Source organism: Pristis pectinata, chromosome 24 (genome assembly GCF_009764475.1).
Source record: "Pristis pectinata isolate sPriPec2 chromosome 24, sPriPec2.1.pri, whole genome shotgun sequence".
NCBI classification, from domain to species: Eukaryota; Metazoa; Chordata; class Chondrichthyes; order Rhinopristiformes; family Pristidae; genus Pristis; species Pristis pectinata.
In genome coordinates this window covers 1,996,500-2,014,373 of record NC_067428.1, presented here as the reverse complement: position 1 = coordinate 2,014,373, position 17,874 = coordinate 1,996,500, and the positions used below count along the sequence as shown (strand labels likewise).

General features: G+C 51.4%; 2 protein-coding genes and 1 long non-coding RNA gene across 9 annotated transcripts in view; 1 reads left to right on the top strand and 2 right to left on the bottom strand.

The window, feature by feature from the left end:
• The window catches only part of si:ch1073-396h14.1 (disintegrin and metalloproteinase domain-containing protein 10), a 177,162-nt gene that overhangs the window by 2,871 nt on the left and 156,417 nt on the right, over nt 1-17,874 (bottom strand). Inside the window, exons 12-15 of one of the 5 annotated variants that reach the window (XM_052037888.1) lie at nt 14,502-14,685; nt 13,495-13,594; nt 9,896-10,116; nt 87-183 (exon numbers count right to left, since the gene is read on the bottom strand). The exons of 1 other annotated variant lie outside the window; for it this stretch is intronic. In XM_052037888.1, coding sequence (XP_051893848.1) covers nt 87-183; nt 9,896-10,116; nt 13,495-13,594; nt 14,502-14,685 — 602 coding nt within the window. The remainder of the gene's footprint in view (nt 1-86; nt 184-9,895; nt 10,117-13,494; nt 13,595-14,501; nt 14,686-17,874) is intronic. 3 more of the 5 variants (XM_052037885.1, XM_052037887.1, XM_052037886.1) reach the window with 3 other exon arrangements.
• The window catches only part of LOC127582547 (lipoprotein lipase-like), a 140,591-nt gene that overhangs the window by 50,337 nt on the left and 72,380 nt on the right, over nt 1-17,874 (bottom strand). The window lies entirely within an intron of this gene.
• Nucleotides 1-17,874, top strand: part of LOC127582549 (uncharacterized) — a 118,113-nt gene that overhangs the window by 52,701 nt on the left and 47,538 nt on the right. The gene's annotated exons all lie outside the window — the stretch shown is intronic.

Below are 17,874 nucleotides of genomic sequence, written 5' to 3'. Positions count from 1 at the left end.
TCTGGCCATACAGACTCAGGGAAAGGCTCAGGCTGCTGCTGTAGATGGGACTGGATGCAGTAACCATCAGGATGTCTTAATGTCACCTTTCTCGCTGTCCAAGGTCTTTCCGAAGATAAACACCGTACTCGCCATCAGTGCTCCGAGGGTCAGGATGCCGAGGAGAACAGCCCACCAGTGTTCCTGCAGACAGGGCAGAGGGAGATTCCACATGAGGCACCATCACACACCGGCAACCACTTCCCTGGTGGTGAAACATCCTTCTGAACCTGAACCAGAGCTGGGAGAAGGAGCCAAGCGGCAGTGCCCAGGGCCATTGTCACCGTGAGCTGCTCCTGGTTGGAGTGGCCACAGCCAGTGACTGACAGCTCGAACTCTCGGCACTCCATCCTTCCCTGCACCGTTCCACATCACAACACCACCCACATGCCACCCGTGGTCACTCCACCCCTGCCAGAAAGGTCCCTTTGGTGTGTGACGCTGAAGTCTACACGTGCAAGGTTTAAGGAATCAGGGCAGGGAATAAATTGGTAAATTGGTTTATTATTGTCACATGTACCGAGGTACAGTGAAAAACTTTGTTTTACAAGGGGACCATTCTTATAACAGCAGGATAGAAGCTGTCCTTGAGCCTGGTGGTACATGCTTTCAGGCTTTTGTATCTTCTGCCCGATGGGAGAGGGGAGAAGAGAGAATGTCTGGGGTGGGTGGGGTCTTTGATTATGCTGGCTGCTTCACCAAGACAACGAGAGGTAAAGACAGAGTCCATGGAAGGGAGGCTGGTTTCCGTGACGTGCTGGGCTGTGTCCACAACTCTCTTTGATTTCATGCGGTCCCAGGCAAAGCAGTTGCCGTTACAAGCCGTGATGCATCCAGATAGGATTCTTTCTATGATGCATCGATAAAAATTGGTGAGGGTCAGAGGGGACATGCCAAATTTCTTCAGCCTCCTGAGGAAGTAGAGGTGCTGGTGAGCTTTCTTGGCCGTGGCATCTACGTGGTTGGACCAGGACAGGCTATTGGTGATGTTCACTCCTAGAAACTTGAAGCTCTCAACCCTCTCGACCTCAGCACCATTGATGTAGACAGGAGCATGTGCACCGACCCCCTTCCTGAAGTCAATGACCAGCTCTTTTGTTTTGCTGACATTGAGGGAAAGGTTGTTGTCATAACACCATGGCACTAGGCTCTCTATCTCCTTCCTGTACTCCGACTCATCGCTGTTTGAGATACGGCCTACAACGGTGGTATCATCTGCAAACTTGTAGATGGAGTTAGAGCAGAATCTGGCCACGCAGTGGTGAGCGTATAGGGAGTAGAGTAGAGGGCTGAGGACGCAGCCTTGTGGGGCACCAGTGCTGAGAATAAGCGTGCTAGAGGTATTGCTGCCTATCCTCACTGATTGCGGTCTGTTGGTCAGGAAGTCAAGGATCTAGTTGCAGAGGGAGGTGTTGAGTCCTAGATCTTGGAGTTTGGTGATGAGTTTGCTTGGAATTATAGTATTGGAGGTGGAGCCATAGTCAATAAACAACAGTCTAACATAGTTATCTTTACTGTCCAGATGCTCTAGAGATGAGTGTAGGGCCAGGGAGATGGTGTCTGCCGTAGACCTGTTCTGGCGGTAGGCAAATTGCAGTGGGTCGAGGTTGTCTGGGAGGCTGGAGCTGATGTGTGCCATGACCAGCCTCTGAAAGCACTTCATGATGGTGGATGTCAGAGCCACCGGGCGGTAGTCATGATAAATGAATACCAGATATAGTTCGGGAGGAGTTAGAGGACAGAGTGCAGTTTTCTGATATGCTGCCTTACAGATGGGACATTAACACCATTTAGAATAACCAGGACTGGAGTACATCTCTTCTCCTGAGAATGATTTGCTTCACTCTATGGCGGTTGATGAGACCTACAGACTGTGACATTGCTGATGGAGTGGGCCGGTGGGTGGGAGTTTGTGGGGTGGAAAGCCCCTACCCACCTCTCCACTGGGTCTCTGTGGGCTCCCAGTGCATGGACTAAGGCTCTCGACACTACCCGGAATGCTCCGTCTCCATCTGCAGCAGTGGTGGGCCAGAGTTTCCAGAAGTCAGTGGGACGCTGCATTTTTTGAAGAAGGCATTGAGCACATAGAACAGAGACAGAACAGCACAGGAACAGGCCCTTCGGCCCACCATGTCTGTGCTGACCATGATGTCAAATTAAATTAATCCCTTCTGCCTGCACATGGTTCTCATCCCTCCATTCCCTGCAATATTCATGTGTCTAACTGCCCCTTAAATGTCTCTTTTGTATCTTCCTCCACCCCCACCCCTGGCAACACATTCCAGGCACCCACTGCTCTATGTAAATAACCTGCCCCGCACATCTCCTTTAAACTTTCCCCCTCTCACCTTAAACCTATGCCCTCTAGTATTAGACATTTTGACCATGGGAAAAAGACTGACTGTCTACTCTATCTATGCCTCTCATGATCTTATAAACCTCTATCAGGTCTCCTCTCAGCCTCCGATGCTCCAGAGAAAACAACCTGAGTTTGTCCAACCTCTCCTTATAGCTCATATCCTCTAATCCAGGTAGCATCCTGGTGAACCTCCTCTGCACCTTCTCCACAGCCTCCACGTCCTTCCTGTAATGGAGGGACCAGAACTGCACACAATGCTCCATGTATAGCTTAATCAAAGTTTTATACAGCTGCAACATGACTTCCTGACTCTTATACTCTGTACCGCTAGTGATGACGGCAAGCATGCCGTACACCTTCTTTACCACTCTATCTACTTGCATTCCCACTTTCAGGGAGCTATGGACATGGATCCCAAGATCCCTCTGTACATCAGTGCTGTTAAGGACCCTGCCATTAACTGTACAGTTTCCCCTTACATTTGACCTCCCAAAGTGCAACACCTCACACTTGCTCGGATTAAACTCCATCTGTCATTTCTCCGCCCATATCTGTAACTGAACTATATTGTGCTGTATCCTTTGACAGCCCTTTACACTGTCCTCAACTTCACCAGATCTTGTGTCGCCTGCAAACTTACTAATATCTACAGTTTTGTCCAATTCATTTATATATATCACAAACAACAGAGGTCCCAGCACTGATCCCTACAGAACACCACTGGTCACAGACCTCCAGCCAGAATAACACCCCTCCACCACTACCCTCTGTCTTCTATGGATGAGCCAATTCTGAATCCAAACTACCAGTCCACCATGGATCCCACACCTTCCAGATCAACCTACCACGAGGAACCTTGACAAACACCTGACTAACATCCATGTAGGTAACATCCACTGCCTGATGCTTGTCAATCACCTTGGTCACCTCCTCAAAAATCTCAATCAAGTTTGTAAGATATGACCTGCCCCACATAAGGCCATGCTGTCTTGTCCATAATTAGCCCATGTTCTTCCAGAGGTAAGTGAATCCTATCCCGAAGAATCCTCTCCAATAGCTTCTCTATCACTGACGTGAGACTCACCAGTCTATAATTTCCTGGATTATCCCCATTTCCCTTCTTAAACAAGGGAACAACATTGGTCATTCTCCTGTCCTCTGGGACCTCGCCTGTGGCTAGAGAAGGTACAAAGATCTCTTTCCAGGCTCTAGCGACCTCCCCGCTTGCCTCAATAACCTGGGATTGATTCCCTCAGGCCCTGTGCTCTTCAATGCCTTTGAACCCTTTTCTCTGTTTGCCTATAATCTCTTCCCATGTCAGAGCTCAGAGCTATAGGAGCCTGGTGTCGGGCATGTAACTCCCCACCCACTGTGCCATCTGAGGCAACTGTATGTAACCGGGGTCTCAGTGCTTGGGATGTCGGTCTGGGAGACGACGCTGCTGTTGCCTCATTTATCCTTCCAGTGGATTGGGAGGAGAGTGTCGATGATATCTTTCATCATGAGAAAGAGAACGGGAACAGGCAGATAGAGCAGAGGACCCCCGACGCTGTTCCCCTCAATAACAGGGATTCCACTTTGGATGTTGTTGAGGGGGATGACCTGCAAGGATCAAGCAGCAGTAGCCAGGTCTCTGGCACTGGGACTGGTCCTGCTGCTCAGAAGGGAAATGAGGAGAAGAGGAGGGCAGTAGTGATAGGGGACTCGATAGTCAGGGAAGCAGACAGGAGGTTCTGTGGACATGAGCAAGAATCCTGGATGGTATGTTGCCTCCCATGCGCCAGTGTCCAGGATGTCTCTGATCAGGTCCACAGCATTCTTGTGCAGGAAGGAGAACAGCCAGAAGTCGTGGTACATGTTGGTACCAACGACATAGGTAGGAAGGGGGATGAGGTCCTGAAAATTGAGTTTAGGGAGCTAGGCGGAAGGCTGAAGAACAGGACCTCAAGGGTAACAATCTCGGGATTGCTGCCAGTGCCACACGATAGTGAAGGTAGGAATAGGAGGAGACGACAGATGAATGCGTGGTTGAGGAGTTGGTGCAGGAGGGAAGGTTTTAGATTTTTGGATCATTGGGATTTCTTCTGGGGAAGGTGGGACCTGTACAGAGTGGATGGGTTACACCTGAACTCGAGGGGGGCCAATATCCTTGCAGGCAGTTTGCTAGGGTAGTTTGGGAGGATTTGAGGAAGGAAGAAGCAGAGTTTAAGGGTATAAAAGTAGTAAGGTGGATGGGCTAAAGTGCATTTACTTAAATGCAAGAAGTATCAGGAATAAGGGTGATGAACTGAGGGCTTGGATAAGCACTGGGACTATGATATTGTGGCTCTTGCAGACACTTGGCTGTCACCAGGGCAGGAATGGATATTCAATATTCCTGGATTTCAGTGTTTTAAAAGGGATAGGAGGGGGGCAGAAGAGGAGGAGGGGTGGCTCTACTGGTCAGGGACACTGTTACAGCTGCAGAAAGGGTGGATAATGTAGAAGATCCTCTCTAGAGTCAGTATGGGTGGAAGTTAGGAACAAGAAAGGGGCAGTTACTCTACTGGGAGTTATTCTAATAGGCCCCCCAGTCGCAGCAGAGATACTGAGGAGCAGATTGGGAGACAGATTCTGGAAAGATTCAAAATAACAGGGTTGTTATCGTGGGAGACTTCACTTCCCAATATTGATTGGCACCTGCTTAGTACCAAAGGTTTAGATGGGGCAGAGTTTGTTAAGTGTGTCCAGGATGGATTCCTGTCACAGTATGTTGACAGGCCAACAAGAGGGAATGCCATATTAGATCTAGTATTAAGTAATGAACAGGTGACAGATCTCTCAGTGGGTGAGCATTTGGGGGACAGTGACCCCTGCTCCATAACCTTTAGCATTGTCCATGGACAGGGATAGGAGCAAAGAGGACGGGAAGATATTTAATTGGGGAAGGGCAAATTATGAGGCTTAAGGCTCGAACTTGCGAGTGTAAATTGGGATGATATTTTTGAAGGGAAATGTACCTATGGGGATGTGGTTGTTGTTCAGGGATCTCTCGCAGGATGTTAGGGATAAATTTGTCCCGGTGAGGCAGAGAAGGAATGGCAGGGTGAAGCAACCGTGGGTGACGAGAGAGGTGGAACAACTAGTTAGGAAGGAAGAAGGCAGCATACATAAGGTGTAAGCAGCAAGGATCAGAAAGGGCTCGTGAGGAATATAGAGTAGCAAGGAAGGAACTTAAGAAGGGACTGGGAGAGCGAGAAGGGGACATGAAAAGGCTTTGGCGAGTAGGGTTAAGGAGAATCCAAGGCTTTTTTCACTATGTGAAGAGCAGAAGGATGACGAGAGTGAAGGTAGGACTGATTAGAGACAAAGGTGGGAAAGATGTGCCTGAAGCTGTGGAAGTGGGTGAGGTTCTCAATGAATACTTCTCTTCAGTATTCACCAAGGAAAGGGACCTGATGACGCAGAGGACAGTGTTGGTAAGGGTAATGTTCTAGAGAATGTAGATATCAAGAGAGAGAGGATGTGTTGGAGCTGTTAGAAAATATTAGGACAGATAAGTCCCCGGGGCCTGATGGAATATTCCCCAGGCTGCTCCATGAGGCGAGGGAAGAGATTGCTGAACCGTTGGTTAGGATCTTTGAGTCCTCGTTGTCCACAGGAATGGTACTGGAGGATTGGAGGGTGCAAATGTTGTCCCCTTATTCAAAAAAGGGAGTAGGGATAGTCCAGGGAATTACAGACCAGTGAGCCTTACGTCTGTGGTGGGCAAGCTGTTGAAAGGATTCTTAGAGATAGGATCTATGAGCATTTAGAGAATCATGGTCTGATTAGGGACAGCCAGCATGGCTTTGTGAAGGGCAGATCATGTCTCACAAGCCTGATAGGTTTCTTTGAAGTGGTGACCAGGAAGATTGATGAGGGTAGTGCAGTAGATGTGGTCTACATGGATTTTAGTAAGGCATTTGACAAGGTTCCACATGGAAGACTTCTTCAGAAGGTCAGAGGGCAAGAGATCCAAGGAGGCTTGGCCGTGTGGATTCAGAATTGGCTTGCCTGTAGAAAGCAGAGGGTTGTGGTGGAGGGAGTTCATTCAGGTTGGAGGGCTGTGACTAGTGGTGTCCCACAGGGATCGGTTTCTGGGACCTCTGCTTTTCGTGATATTTATTAATGACTTGGATGAGGGGGTAGAAGGGTGGGTTAACGAGTTTGCAGACGACAGAAAGGTCAGTGGTGTTGTGGATAGTGTGGAGGGTTGTCGGAGCTTACAGAGGGATATTGATAGGATGCAGAGCTGGGCTGAGAAGTGGCAGATGGATTTCAATCCGGAGAAGTGTGAGGTGGTACACTTTGGAAGGACAAACTCCAAGGCAGAGCACAAAGCTAATGGCAGGATTCTGGGCAGGGTGGAGGAGTAGAGGGATCTGGAGAACTTCATATTCACAGATCACTGAAAGTTGCCTCACAGGTGGATAGGGTAGTTTAAGAAAGCTTATGGATGTTAGCTTTCATGGGATCGAGTTTAAGAGCCGCGAGGTAATGATGCAGCTCTACAAAACTCTGGTTAGACCACACTTAGAGTACTGTGTCCAGTTCTGGTCGCCTCATTATAGGAAGGATGTGGAAGCATTGGAAGGGGTGCAGAGGAGATTTACCAGGATGCTGCCTGGTTTAGAGAGTATGGATTATGAGGAGAGACTAAGGGAGCTGGGGCTTTACTCTTTGGAGAGAAGGAGGATGAGAGGAGACATGATAGAGGTGAACAAAATATTAAGAGGAATAGATAGAGTGGACAGCCAGCGCCTCTTTCCCAGGGCACCAATGGTCAATACAAGAGGGCATGGCTTTAAAGTAATGGGTGGGAAGTTCAAGGGAGATATCAGAGGGAGGTTTTTCACCCAGACAGTGGTTGGTGCATGGAATGCGCTGCCTGGGGTGGTGGTGGAGGCTGATACGTTGGACAAGTTCAAGAGATTGTTAGATAAGCATATGGAGGAATTTAAAATAGAGGGATATGTGGGAGGAAGGGGTTAGATAGTCTTAGGTGAGGTTTAAAGGTCGGCACAACATGGTGGGCCGAAGGGCTTGTATTGTTCTATGTTCTATGATTCAGTGCCTTGAGATGCCTGCTGTAGGTAGTCTTATCTCAGAACTACACGGGAGGGCAGGAAACACCACCGCCAAGGAGACCAGGGGTTTCGTGCCATGTCTCAACTCTCACTCTGGAAACACCCTTTTCCTCACTTGACCAAAGGCTGTGCTGGTGCAGTGAAGTTGCTGGTGAATTTTATCGGTCAGGAGGGGCTCCGAGATAGGGGAAGGGGTCCATGTTTCCAGGCCCTTGCTGTGAACCGTTACTGTTGGAGCCTCAGCAGGGGCAGGTCAGTGGACACCTTCATCCTGTGGATGTTAAGACCCATCCTCTCTTAGACATCAACGGTTGAGTTGACAATGGCTTGGACTCGGCCTCCGAGCGTGAGCAAACACAAGTGCTGTCCACACACTGCAGCCTGCTGACTTTGATTCTGGAGTGTAGTTGCTGTGGGGTTGATTCTGGAAATGAGAGCTAAGCCCAGGGGAAATTAGTTAGAACTGAAGAACAGCAAAGTGTTGGGGCCTCGTTTAACACTGGTCTTCATTGAGATTGGCTCTGCTGGGGACCTGTTGGTTGGATCACCTCTTGTATGTCATCATAATGCAAACTCTAGGTGGAAACAAGCTTCCATCCACCCATCTGCTGGAGCCAAAGACTTCAGTATGGTCGGGAATGGCAGGTGTGGTGGTCGTGCTGCCCCTGTGTGGGGGCAGGTGTGGTGGTCGTGCTGCCCCTGTACGATGGACAAAATTGGAGGAGCAGATATTCAGCCAATGGGAACAGGCAGTTGAGGAGGACCCTGGCGATGACCCTTCCTATAACACAACAGAGTTGGGGACAGACTTGATCCTCAGACTGTCTGCAGTGCAGCAATGTGTCAACAGAAAACGTCGGGCAAGAAATTGGAGAGTGCATAACATAGACAAAGAGTTCACATGCATGACGGTGATGTGTCTGTTCAACTGGCAGAGACTGATCCGCAGCGACCTGCTCATTCAGACAGGGGTCACCTTGTGTACTGACGGAGACCGGCTGCTTCAGGGGAGCCCAGTGGGAACGTGATGCAGTTGATGGCTCACTGCCTGTCGGACTGTTGGTGAACGTAGTGTGCAGCCCCTGACACTCCTCCACGGCGGTCCAGAGTGAGACACATGGGTGGGGTGGAAATGTGTGATGTGCGATGAGTGAGCCAGACCATAGGACGGTTAATGTGCTGGGACGGGCCAGTTCTGTGACTGCTCTGGTTTCGTAGGGAAACGACCACAGGCTTGGGGATGGGTGAGGAAGCCTCAGAGAGTGACTGCCCTGCATTGTGAGGAGGTGAAGTCTGCAGACTCCAGCCCTCAATGATGGCGGGAGGTTAACCACTGCGGGCAAAGTGCCCAATAACATCAACACTGACAGAAATCAAAAACAGAAGTTCTGCAAAAACTCACAGGCCAGACAGCAACTGTGGAGAGAGCCAGTGACCGCACACTGCAGCTCAACTGATCGGAATTTCAGGATGCAGAAAGGGGGAGAAGGGAGGGAGGTGAAAGAACAAAAGGATTGTTGTTGCAAGGCCCAAGTGGGGTAATAGAAGAAGTGAAGAACGGGAGACTGGCCCGGTGAGATGTAAATGGGAATCAGCATCAGAACCCATCAAGCTCAGCGCTGAGGCCGGAAAACCACTGGACACCTGTTGGAAGGGGAACAGATGTGTTGCAAACAGACGGACGTGGCTTGTAGGTAGGTGGAGCAGGAGCCTTGGGTGGGCAGTTGGAAAACATTTGGGAAGGATCGGTATGGAAGGTGGCAGCGTAAGAGAAGAGGGAGCGGGAGGATGGATCCTTCCAGGGAGCAAGTTGGGAGGAAGTGTTGTCAGGGTAGTTGTGGGAGTGGGAGGGTATCCAGACTGGATATTGGGAGCAGACAGGGCAAGAAACACCACCCCTGAGAGCTCTGTTGTATGAACATTGATGTGGAATGTGCACACAAGGACTGAGCCGCTCATCCACCTGAAACATTAGCCCTGCTTCTCTCCGCACAGATGCTGCCTGACCTGCTGAGTGTTTCCAGCATCTTAGTTCAGATTTCCTGCATCTGTGGTATTTTGCTTTTGGACAAAGGTGGAGAAGTGATGGAATCCCTCACGGAGCTGGAACTGGTGAGGGCAAGATGTTCGGAGTGTTTGAAGAACATTCAGAAAACGAAGCAGAAACACCAGATGGTACACTTCATGCGTGGTGATACATGTTGACAGTCTGCGGGATCGGTAAGACCAGAGACTGCCCCAGACTCTGTGCTGAGCAGGACAGAGGGCGAGGGCCAGACACGCAGTCATTCCACTACAGACTCCAGAGGGCGGAACCCGTTGACACACACACTGCAACACCATCGGCCCAACAAACGTCTGAACATTTGGATTTTACCCTGACCCTCACCTTCATCCACTCGGAAATGCCTTCAAACTCGCTGGGATCGAAGATGGTGTTTTTCAGTCTGGCAATGGGCCCGTCATCATCAACCAAGCGGCACTTGCTGAACTTGTCGCAGTATCCCTGCTTCTTCTTGCAGGGTGAGCCTGGGGGCAGGGTGAGCAGGGTCCTGTTGAAGTACTGCTGCAGGAGGGCTGAGGAGGAGCTGGCACACGAGCGAGCCTCACCTGCAATCACACAGGTCGGGTCAGTGCCCGTCCCATGGGAACGTCGGGAGCCCACCCAGCCCTTTGGCCGGGTCATACTGACCATCAAGCACCCATTTATCCCATTTATTCCCCCCACATTCCCACCAACTCCTGCCCCTCACCCACACACCGGGGCGAATATACAGCAGCCAATTAACCAATCAACCTACATGTCTTTGGGGTGCGGGAGGAAACCAGAGCACCCAAGGGGAACCCACCCGGTCACAGGGAGAGTGTGCAAACTCCACACAGACAGCGCCTGAGCTCAGGATCAAACCCGGGTCTCTGGACCTGTGAGGCAGCGGCCCTACCCGCTGCGCCACTGTGCTGCCCTCTCTGCATAGTGAACAATGTGACCTCGGGTATGTACCAGTGACTGTCTACAACCCAAAACCAATCAGGTCAGGATGATGGATGAACAAGATGTAGCAGGGGGAGGGATCCCATCAGGAGGTTGAGGGTCCAAGGAAAGACCACTTAAAGAGCACCCAACTGAAGCCACTTCCCACATCAAACTCTGCGGGTGGGAGTGATCGGGCAGTCTTCACCAGAGCAGGCCTCCTGTTCACAGGGGGCTGCTCCTCGGGGTAGGGTGACAAATGCCCTCGCCCTGAGTGAGAGCATTTGTGGCCTTGAACTACACAAGCTTTAGGGCAGCAAAGAGCATGTTCAATGCCGTATTGGACCCTCAGTCCCTCATTTACACTTTATAATCTTAGTTACCCAAGTGTGGATCCTCCCCTGTGGGTAGCTGATCCTTGCTCACCGCTGCCCTGTGCCATTACCTGAACTGAGACTGGGAAAATATCAACTGGATTTGTTTTTGTGTGGATCGCATTGCCCAGAAGGAAGCTGGAAGCAGATTCAACCACAATGTTACAGAGCTAGGAATGGACCATTGGGAGAGCTACCTCAAAGTGGGCTGACTGGCTTACTTCTGCAGGGTTCCACATGGATTATATCGGGCAGCATTGGAAAACAGATGCTGAGATTTTAATGCTGACCACAGATGAATGTAGGCATCCCACAAGACAGGAGAGGCCAGAAAGAGGTAGGAAGAGCAGTTGGCTCTTTAACCATTCCATGAGATCACTGGTAACCTGACCTGACTTGTAATGTAACTACCGATTCCTCATATTCCCAAAAACCTTCAGTTAGTGAGTCCCCATCCCTGTGAATTAATGTTTAACAACATAACTTGCATCATTGGCATCTACAGAGAGTGTCCCAAATTTCTGCCACCCTTGGCGAGTGGAGGTGTTTCCAATTTCACTTCTGGCTCAATCTCCCACTTCCCAGATGCACGACCAATGGAAATATTCTCTCTCTGCCTACCCTTACAATTTAACCTGCGAAATTCCAGTGAAGTGGTTGTGCCAGCTGTAACATCTCAGCCACCCCTGTGTTCCACTCCTGTGGACGTATCGCCCAGCATTCCACTGGCCTTTCTGATCTCTGTAACTGGCAGGTTCATCCTCTGTTCACCCTCCAGTACTTCTACAACCTCAGACCACCTTGTGCTCTCTTCCTTAACTGCAACCTGTCTGAAAACCTCCTGCTCCTTCTCCTGCTGCTATTTATTAACATTCTCCCATAACATGGTGCAGGAAGTCACCGGGACTGCCCAACAACCTTTCGAAAATAGAAAAGTGTGATCCAGATTTCTTCACCCAGTGCTCCAGATGGGTGATGTACAACAGCTGGCATCGCTCTTCTCTGTGCACACTGGGAGCCAGTGCTCACTGAACACCGGGAGCCAGTGCTCCGTGCTGTCACTCCCAGCAAAAGTTGGACGTGTGTGGTTACAACCAGAAGTGCTGGGTCAAACTGTGAACTTTGTGATTTGTGCAGAAGTCCCATGTTCTGGGGAATCAGGATTGAGGTCTGAAAACACAGCACCAGGGGATGTGATGTCTGGGTGAGGATATCCAGCAAGGTAGCAGGGAGCCGAGGTCCCTGCTGGGAGCTCCAACTGTTGCAGCAGGTTCACACTGACAGAAAGTTCCAGTAACTCCTTCCACTTCCTACCAAAACCTGCCCTGGGTGGAGCCAGTGACCCCACTTACCCCCACTGTCCCACACTGCCTCACACTGACCCACACTGACCCACACCGACCCACACTGTCCCACACTGCCTCATACTGACCCACACTGACCCACACCGACCCACACTGACCCACACTGTCCCACACTGCCCCACACTGCCTCACACTGACCCACACTGACCCACACCGACCCACACCGACCCACACTGACCCACACTGACCCACACCGACCCACACTGTCCCACACTGCCTCACACTGACCCACACTGACCCACACTGACCCACACTGTCCCACACTGCCCCACACTGACCCACACTGCCTCACACTGACCCACACTGACCCTCACTGACCCACACTGACCCACACTGTCCCACACTGACCCACACTGTCCCACACTGTCCCACACTGTCCCACACTGACCCTCACTGACCCACACTGATCCACACTGTCCCACACTGTCCCACACTGACCCACACTGTCCCACACTGACCCTCACTGACCCACACTGTCCTACACTGACCCACACTGTCCCACACTGTCCCACACTGACCCACACTGTCCCGCACTGACCCACACTGACCCACACTGTCCCACACTGACCCACACTGACCCACACTGTCCCGCACTGACCCACACTGTCCCACACTGTCCCACACTGTCCCACACTGACCCACACTGACCCACACTGTCCCACACCGACCCACACTGACCCACGCTGCCCCACACCGACCCACGCTGCCCCACACCGACCCACACTGTCCCACACTGACCCTCACTGACCCACACTGTCCCACACTGTCCCACACTGACCCTCACTGACCCACACTGACCCACACTGTCCCACACTGTCCCACACTGCCCCACACTGACCCACACTGTCCCACACTGACCCACACGGACCCACACTGACCCACATTGGCCTAGACTGACCCACACTGACCCACACTGTCCCACAGTGGCCTACACTGACCCACAGTTACCCAGCTGTATCTGGCGCATGCCCTCTTCCTCCCCCACCCACACATGACCCCTCTCATCACCCCCTGCCCTTGGCCCTGCTCCTTAAGTCCCCACTCCACAACATCGGCTCTCTTGAGGTCACCCTCGGGTCAGAGCTGAGGGTCACCCTCGTCCTGCTGAAGGGCATCTTCACATTCTCCATTGCCTGGTCCCTGATTCCCTCCGTCAGCTCTCCGCCCCCTCACCTCCCACCAGTTCCCCCCCCATCCACACCAGAGCACCCCTCACAACCATCCCCGCTCTTCCCCACACCCGCTTTACCCCTCCTCCCTCCTCTGCACCCCCACCTACCTGACAGCTGGCAGCAGAGGTGACACTCCTCTTCAGGGGACAGGGAACCACAGCTGCACTGCTCCAGGCCGTGCTGTGCACAGAGCGATCCCGAGCATTGCTGTGGAATTGCAGGGACAGAGTTAGTACGGCTCTCCGATAACTGCACACGAGTGAGGTGGCTCCAAGCATTAGAAACGATCGCATCTAATCGAAAGAATCCCCCCCGAGGGGACGTGGAGGTCAGATCAAAACATTGACGTGAGATGTTCAAGGTTCTGACGAGGTAACACAGAACAGGGTAAGAACCTGCTTCCATCGGCCGCAGTGCTTGTGACCACGAGACCCAGACTTAAGATCAATGGCAAAAAATCCAAGGAATGAGGTGACTCATTTAATGCAGTGAGATCCTGAGACCTGAAACTCACTGCTTGAACAGAAAGGGGAAGCATATCCAATAAGAACTTTCAAAGGAAACAATTTACATCCATGAAATGGAGTGATTCCTGGGCTTTTGAAAAGAACAGGACTGCCGGACTAATGGGATTCTTCCACTACAGAGCTGGGATAGGGATTAGGGATGAGCGGTGGGTGTGTGGAACGAGCTGCCAGAGGAGGTGGCAGCGGCGGGTACAATTACAACATTTAAAAGACGCTTGGACAGGAACGTGGCTAGGAAAGGTTTAGAGGGATAGGGGCCAAACATAGGCAAATGGGGACACAAGAGATTCTGCAGATGTTGGAATCTGGAGCAACACACCAAGTGCTGGAGGAAATCAGCAGGTCGGGCAGCCTCCACGGAGGGGAAATAAACAATTGACGTTTAGACCGAGATCCTTCTTCAGGACTCATGCTGTATAACTCTATGTCCCCCTGTTTAATTCCAGGGTTTTACAGGAACATGTCGGACCTCTCCCCGCTCTGCAGGCTGAATGAAAGACCTGGGGGTCGTGAAAACTATCGAGCTGATAGCACCCGTGGTGTCACACGTTGGCGACAGACAGTGTGAACCAAGATCACATACTCACCCCGTTCACACACACCAGCAATCCCTGGTTGCAGAGAGTATGGTTCTCTTTGGGAGAAGAGTCCGGGCAGATAGGGCTCACTCCATCACAGCCACTCTGAAAGGCGCACTCTGTCTCCTCTCTGCACCGCTGGTGCTGAGGTGCCAGCACACACTGGGGCCCACAGCAGGCTCCCTGACTTGGACTGTAGGAGTAACACAGAAAGTACAGCAACAGGGGGCTTACACTGAGTTAGCACAGATACCCAAACGCCAAACACAATGCATCACACTGCAACCACTCCCAGTTCCAGCTGTCAGTGCTGCTGTGTTACAGTGTGAGGGAGAAGGCTGCATTTGGATTTGGACCTTACAGATGATAATCCAACACTTATGGTGTATTTAAATATGCTAAGTAAATACGTCGCACGATTACAGAACATCTCGACATTATCATGGGATGCAAGGACACAGACAATAGAAGCAGGAGGAGGCCACTCGTCCCCTCGAGCCAGTCCCACCATTCAATAAGATCATGGCTGACCTATACTGGCCTCCACCCTTCTTCTGTGCCAGTTCCCCACTGCCCTCGATTCCTCTGTTTTTCAAATATTCACCTCCCTCCACCTTTAATACATTGAATGATTTTGCTTCCATCATCCTCAGGGACAAGAAACTCCAGAGATTCACTACTGGCCAAGAAGAAACTTCTATACACGTCAGTTTTAAATGACCGGCCCTTACCTTTTATCCAGGGGCCCTTGTTGGAGATTGTCCCATGAGTGAAAACATCCCGACATCTACCCTTAGGATCTTGTACGTTTGAATAAGGTCACCCCTTTTTCTTCTAAACCCTGAGCAATACAGACCCGAACTGTCCAGCCTCTCCTAATAGGACAACCCTCTCACCTCAGGAATTACCCTGATGAATCTCCTTCAGACTGCTTCCGATGCTACTCCATGCTTTTTCAGGTGAGGGGACCAAACCTGTGCTAAGTTTTCTGGGTGTGACCTCGCCAACACCCTGTAAAACTGAAACAAAACCTCCCTATTCTGAAATTCTAACTCCTTCACAATAAAGACTTAAATGCACTTTCCTTCTCAACTACTGCTAGCTTTTTGTGTTTCATACACTACAGGACAAAGATCCCTCTGCAAGTGAGTGGAGTACAGCCTCTCTCCCTTCAGATAACATTTCACCTTTTGATTCCTCTTACTGAAGTACATGACCTCGCAATTACCTACATTAAACTCCATTTGCCAGGTTTCCACATCACTCTCTATCTGTATCCCATTGCAGAATCGCAATGTCCTCTCACAACGTGCCCTTCCACCTATTTTGGTATAATCGGTAAACTTGGAAACCTTGCGTTTTGTTCCCTCCTCCAGGTCATTAATCAAGGGCCAGGAGTCCCTGGGGTACTCCACCAGTTACACCCCTGAAAAGGACTCTCTGTTTTCTATGTGACATCCAGTTTTCAGCCCATGCTAACTCACTTACTCTAACATCTTGTGTTTATAAATCATGTACCAGTTTCTCATGTGGTATCTTGGCAAATGTATTTTGAAAATCTAAATATACTACATCTACACTTTCCCCTTGATCAACACTTCCTGTAACACCCTCAAGGAATTAGAACCATAGAACATTACAGCACAGAAAACAGGCCATTCGGCCCTTCTAGTCTGTGCCGAAATGTTATTCCACTAGTCCCATTAACCTGCACCCAGTCCATAACCCTCCAGACCTCTCCCGTCCATGTATCTATCCAATTTATTCTTAAAACCTAAGGTGTGTGCTTGTGGGTGTGGGTGTGGGTGTGGGTGGGGGTGTGGGTGTGGGTGTGGGTGGGTGGGGTGTGGGAGCGGATGTGGGTGTGGGTGTGGGTTTGGGTTTGGGTGTGGGGTGTGGGTGTGGGTGTGGGTGGGGATGGGTTGTGGGTGTGGGTGTGAGTGTGGATGTGGGTGTGGGTGTGGGTGTGGGTGTGGGTTTGGGTGTGGGTGTGGGTGTGGGATGTGGATGTGGGTGTGGGTGTGGGTGTGGGGTGTGTGGGTGTGGGTGTGGGGTGTGGGTGTGGGTGTGGGTGTGGGTGTGGTGTGTGTGTGGGTGTGGGTGTGGGGTGTGGGTGTGGTGTGTGTGTGGGTGGGGTTTGGGTGTGGGTGTGGGGTGTGGGTGTGGGTGTGGGTGTGGTGTGGGGTGTGTGGGTGTGGGTGTGGGTGTGGGTGTGGGTTTGGGTGTGGGTGTGGGTGTGGGTGTGGGATGTGGGTGTGGGTGTGGGTGTGGTGTGTGGGTGGGGTGTGTGTGTGGGTCTGGGGTGTGGGGTGTGGGGTGTGGGTGGGGTGTGGGTGTGGGGTGGGGGTGGGGTGTGTGGGTGTGGTGTGGGGTGTGTGGGTGTGGGTGTGTGTGTGGGTGTGGGTGTGGGTGGTGTGTGTGGGTGTAAGTGTGGGTGTGTGTGTGGGTGTGGGTGTGGAAGGCACGGTCAGTAAGTTCACAGATGACACAAAGTTCGGCGAAGTTGTTGACGGTGAGGCGGGTGGCCTTAGGGTACAGGGTGAGGTTGATGGGGGGATGGGAATGGGCGATGTGGGCTGGAGGGGTTGTGGGAAGTGTGTGGGAATGGGAGGACCTGAAATATTGAGAATTCCTTTCCCCCACGGACGCTGCCCGACCCACTGAGTTCCTCCGACAGATTGTTTCTCAGTCTAGATCTCAGTGTCTGCAGTGCCTTGTGTCTCCAGACTCACCAGGACTTTGCCTGGGACGGAACGTTTCAGTGATGAGGAGAGATTGTAGAGGCTCGGTCTGTTCTCCCTGGAGCTGAGGGGGTTAGAGGGGACATGACTGAGGTGTATAAAATGCGGAGGGGCACAGAGAGGGCAGACTGCAGGAACCTATTCCCCATCTCAGAGGTAGGTAAAACTGGAGGACCCAGGTTTTGGGTGAGGCAGAAGGGATTCTGGGGGTTTCTGAAGGGGACCTTCTTCACCAGAGAGCGGTGAGTACCCGGAACACACTGCCAGAGAGAGTGGTGGAAGCAGAGGCACTGACAGCATTTAAAGGAAGTGTTTGGACTTGAAATGAATAGGCAGAGCAGGCCAAGGGCCAACTGCTGGGAGATAGGATGTGTGCCCTTTGGTCAGTGCGGACAGGATGGGCCGGATGGCCTGCTTCCATGCCGTGTGACTCTGGGACTCTCTGCAGACTGACACAGCAGAGGCAGTTCACTCAGAAGAAGTTATAAGGGGAAACTCTCCACAATCTCACAACCACGGTGTTACTTTGTACGGCGACTACTCTACAGGCAACTGAAGGGAGGGAAAACAGGAGATCTGACTGAAGGAAGTGATGTAGATTGACAGCTGCAGGCTGTTCCATTCCGGGGTGGGATTCCTCT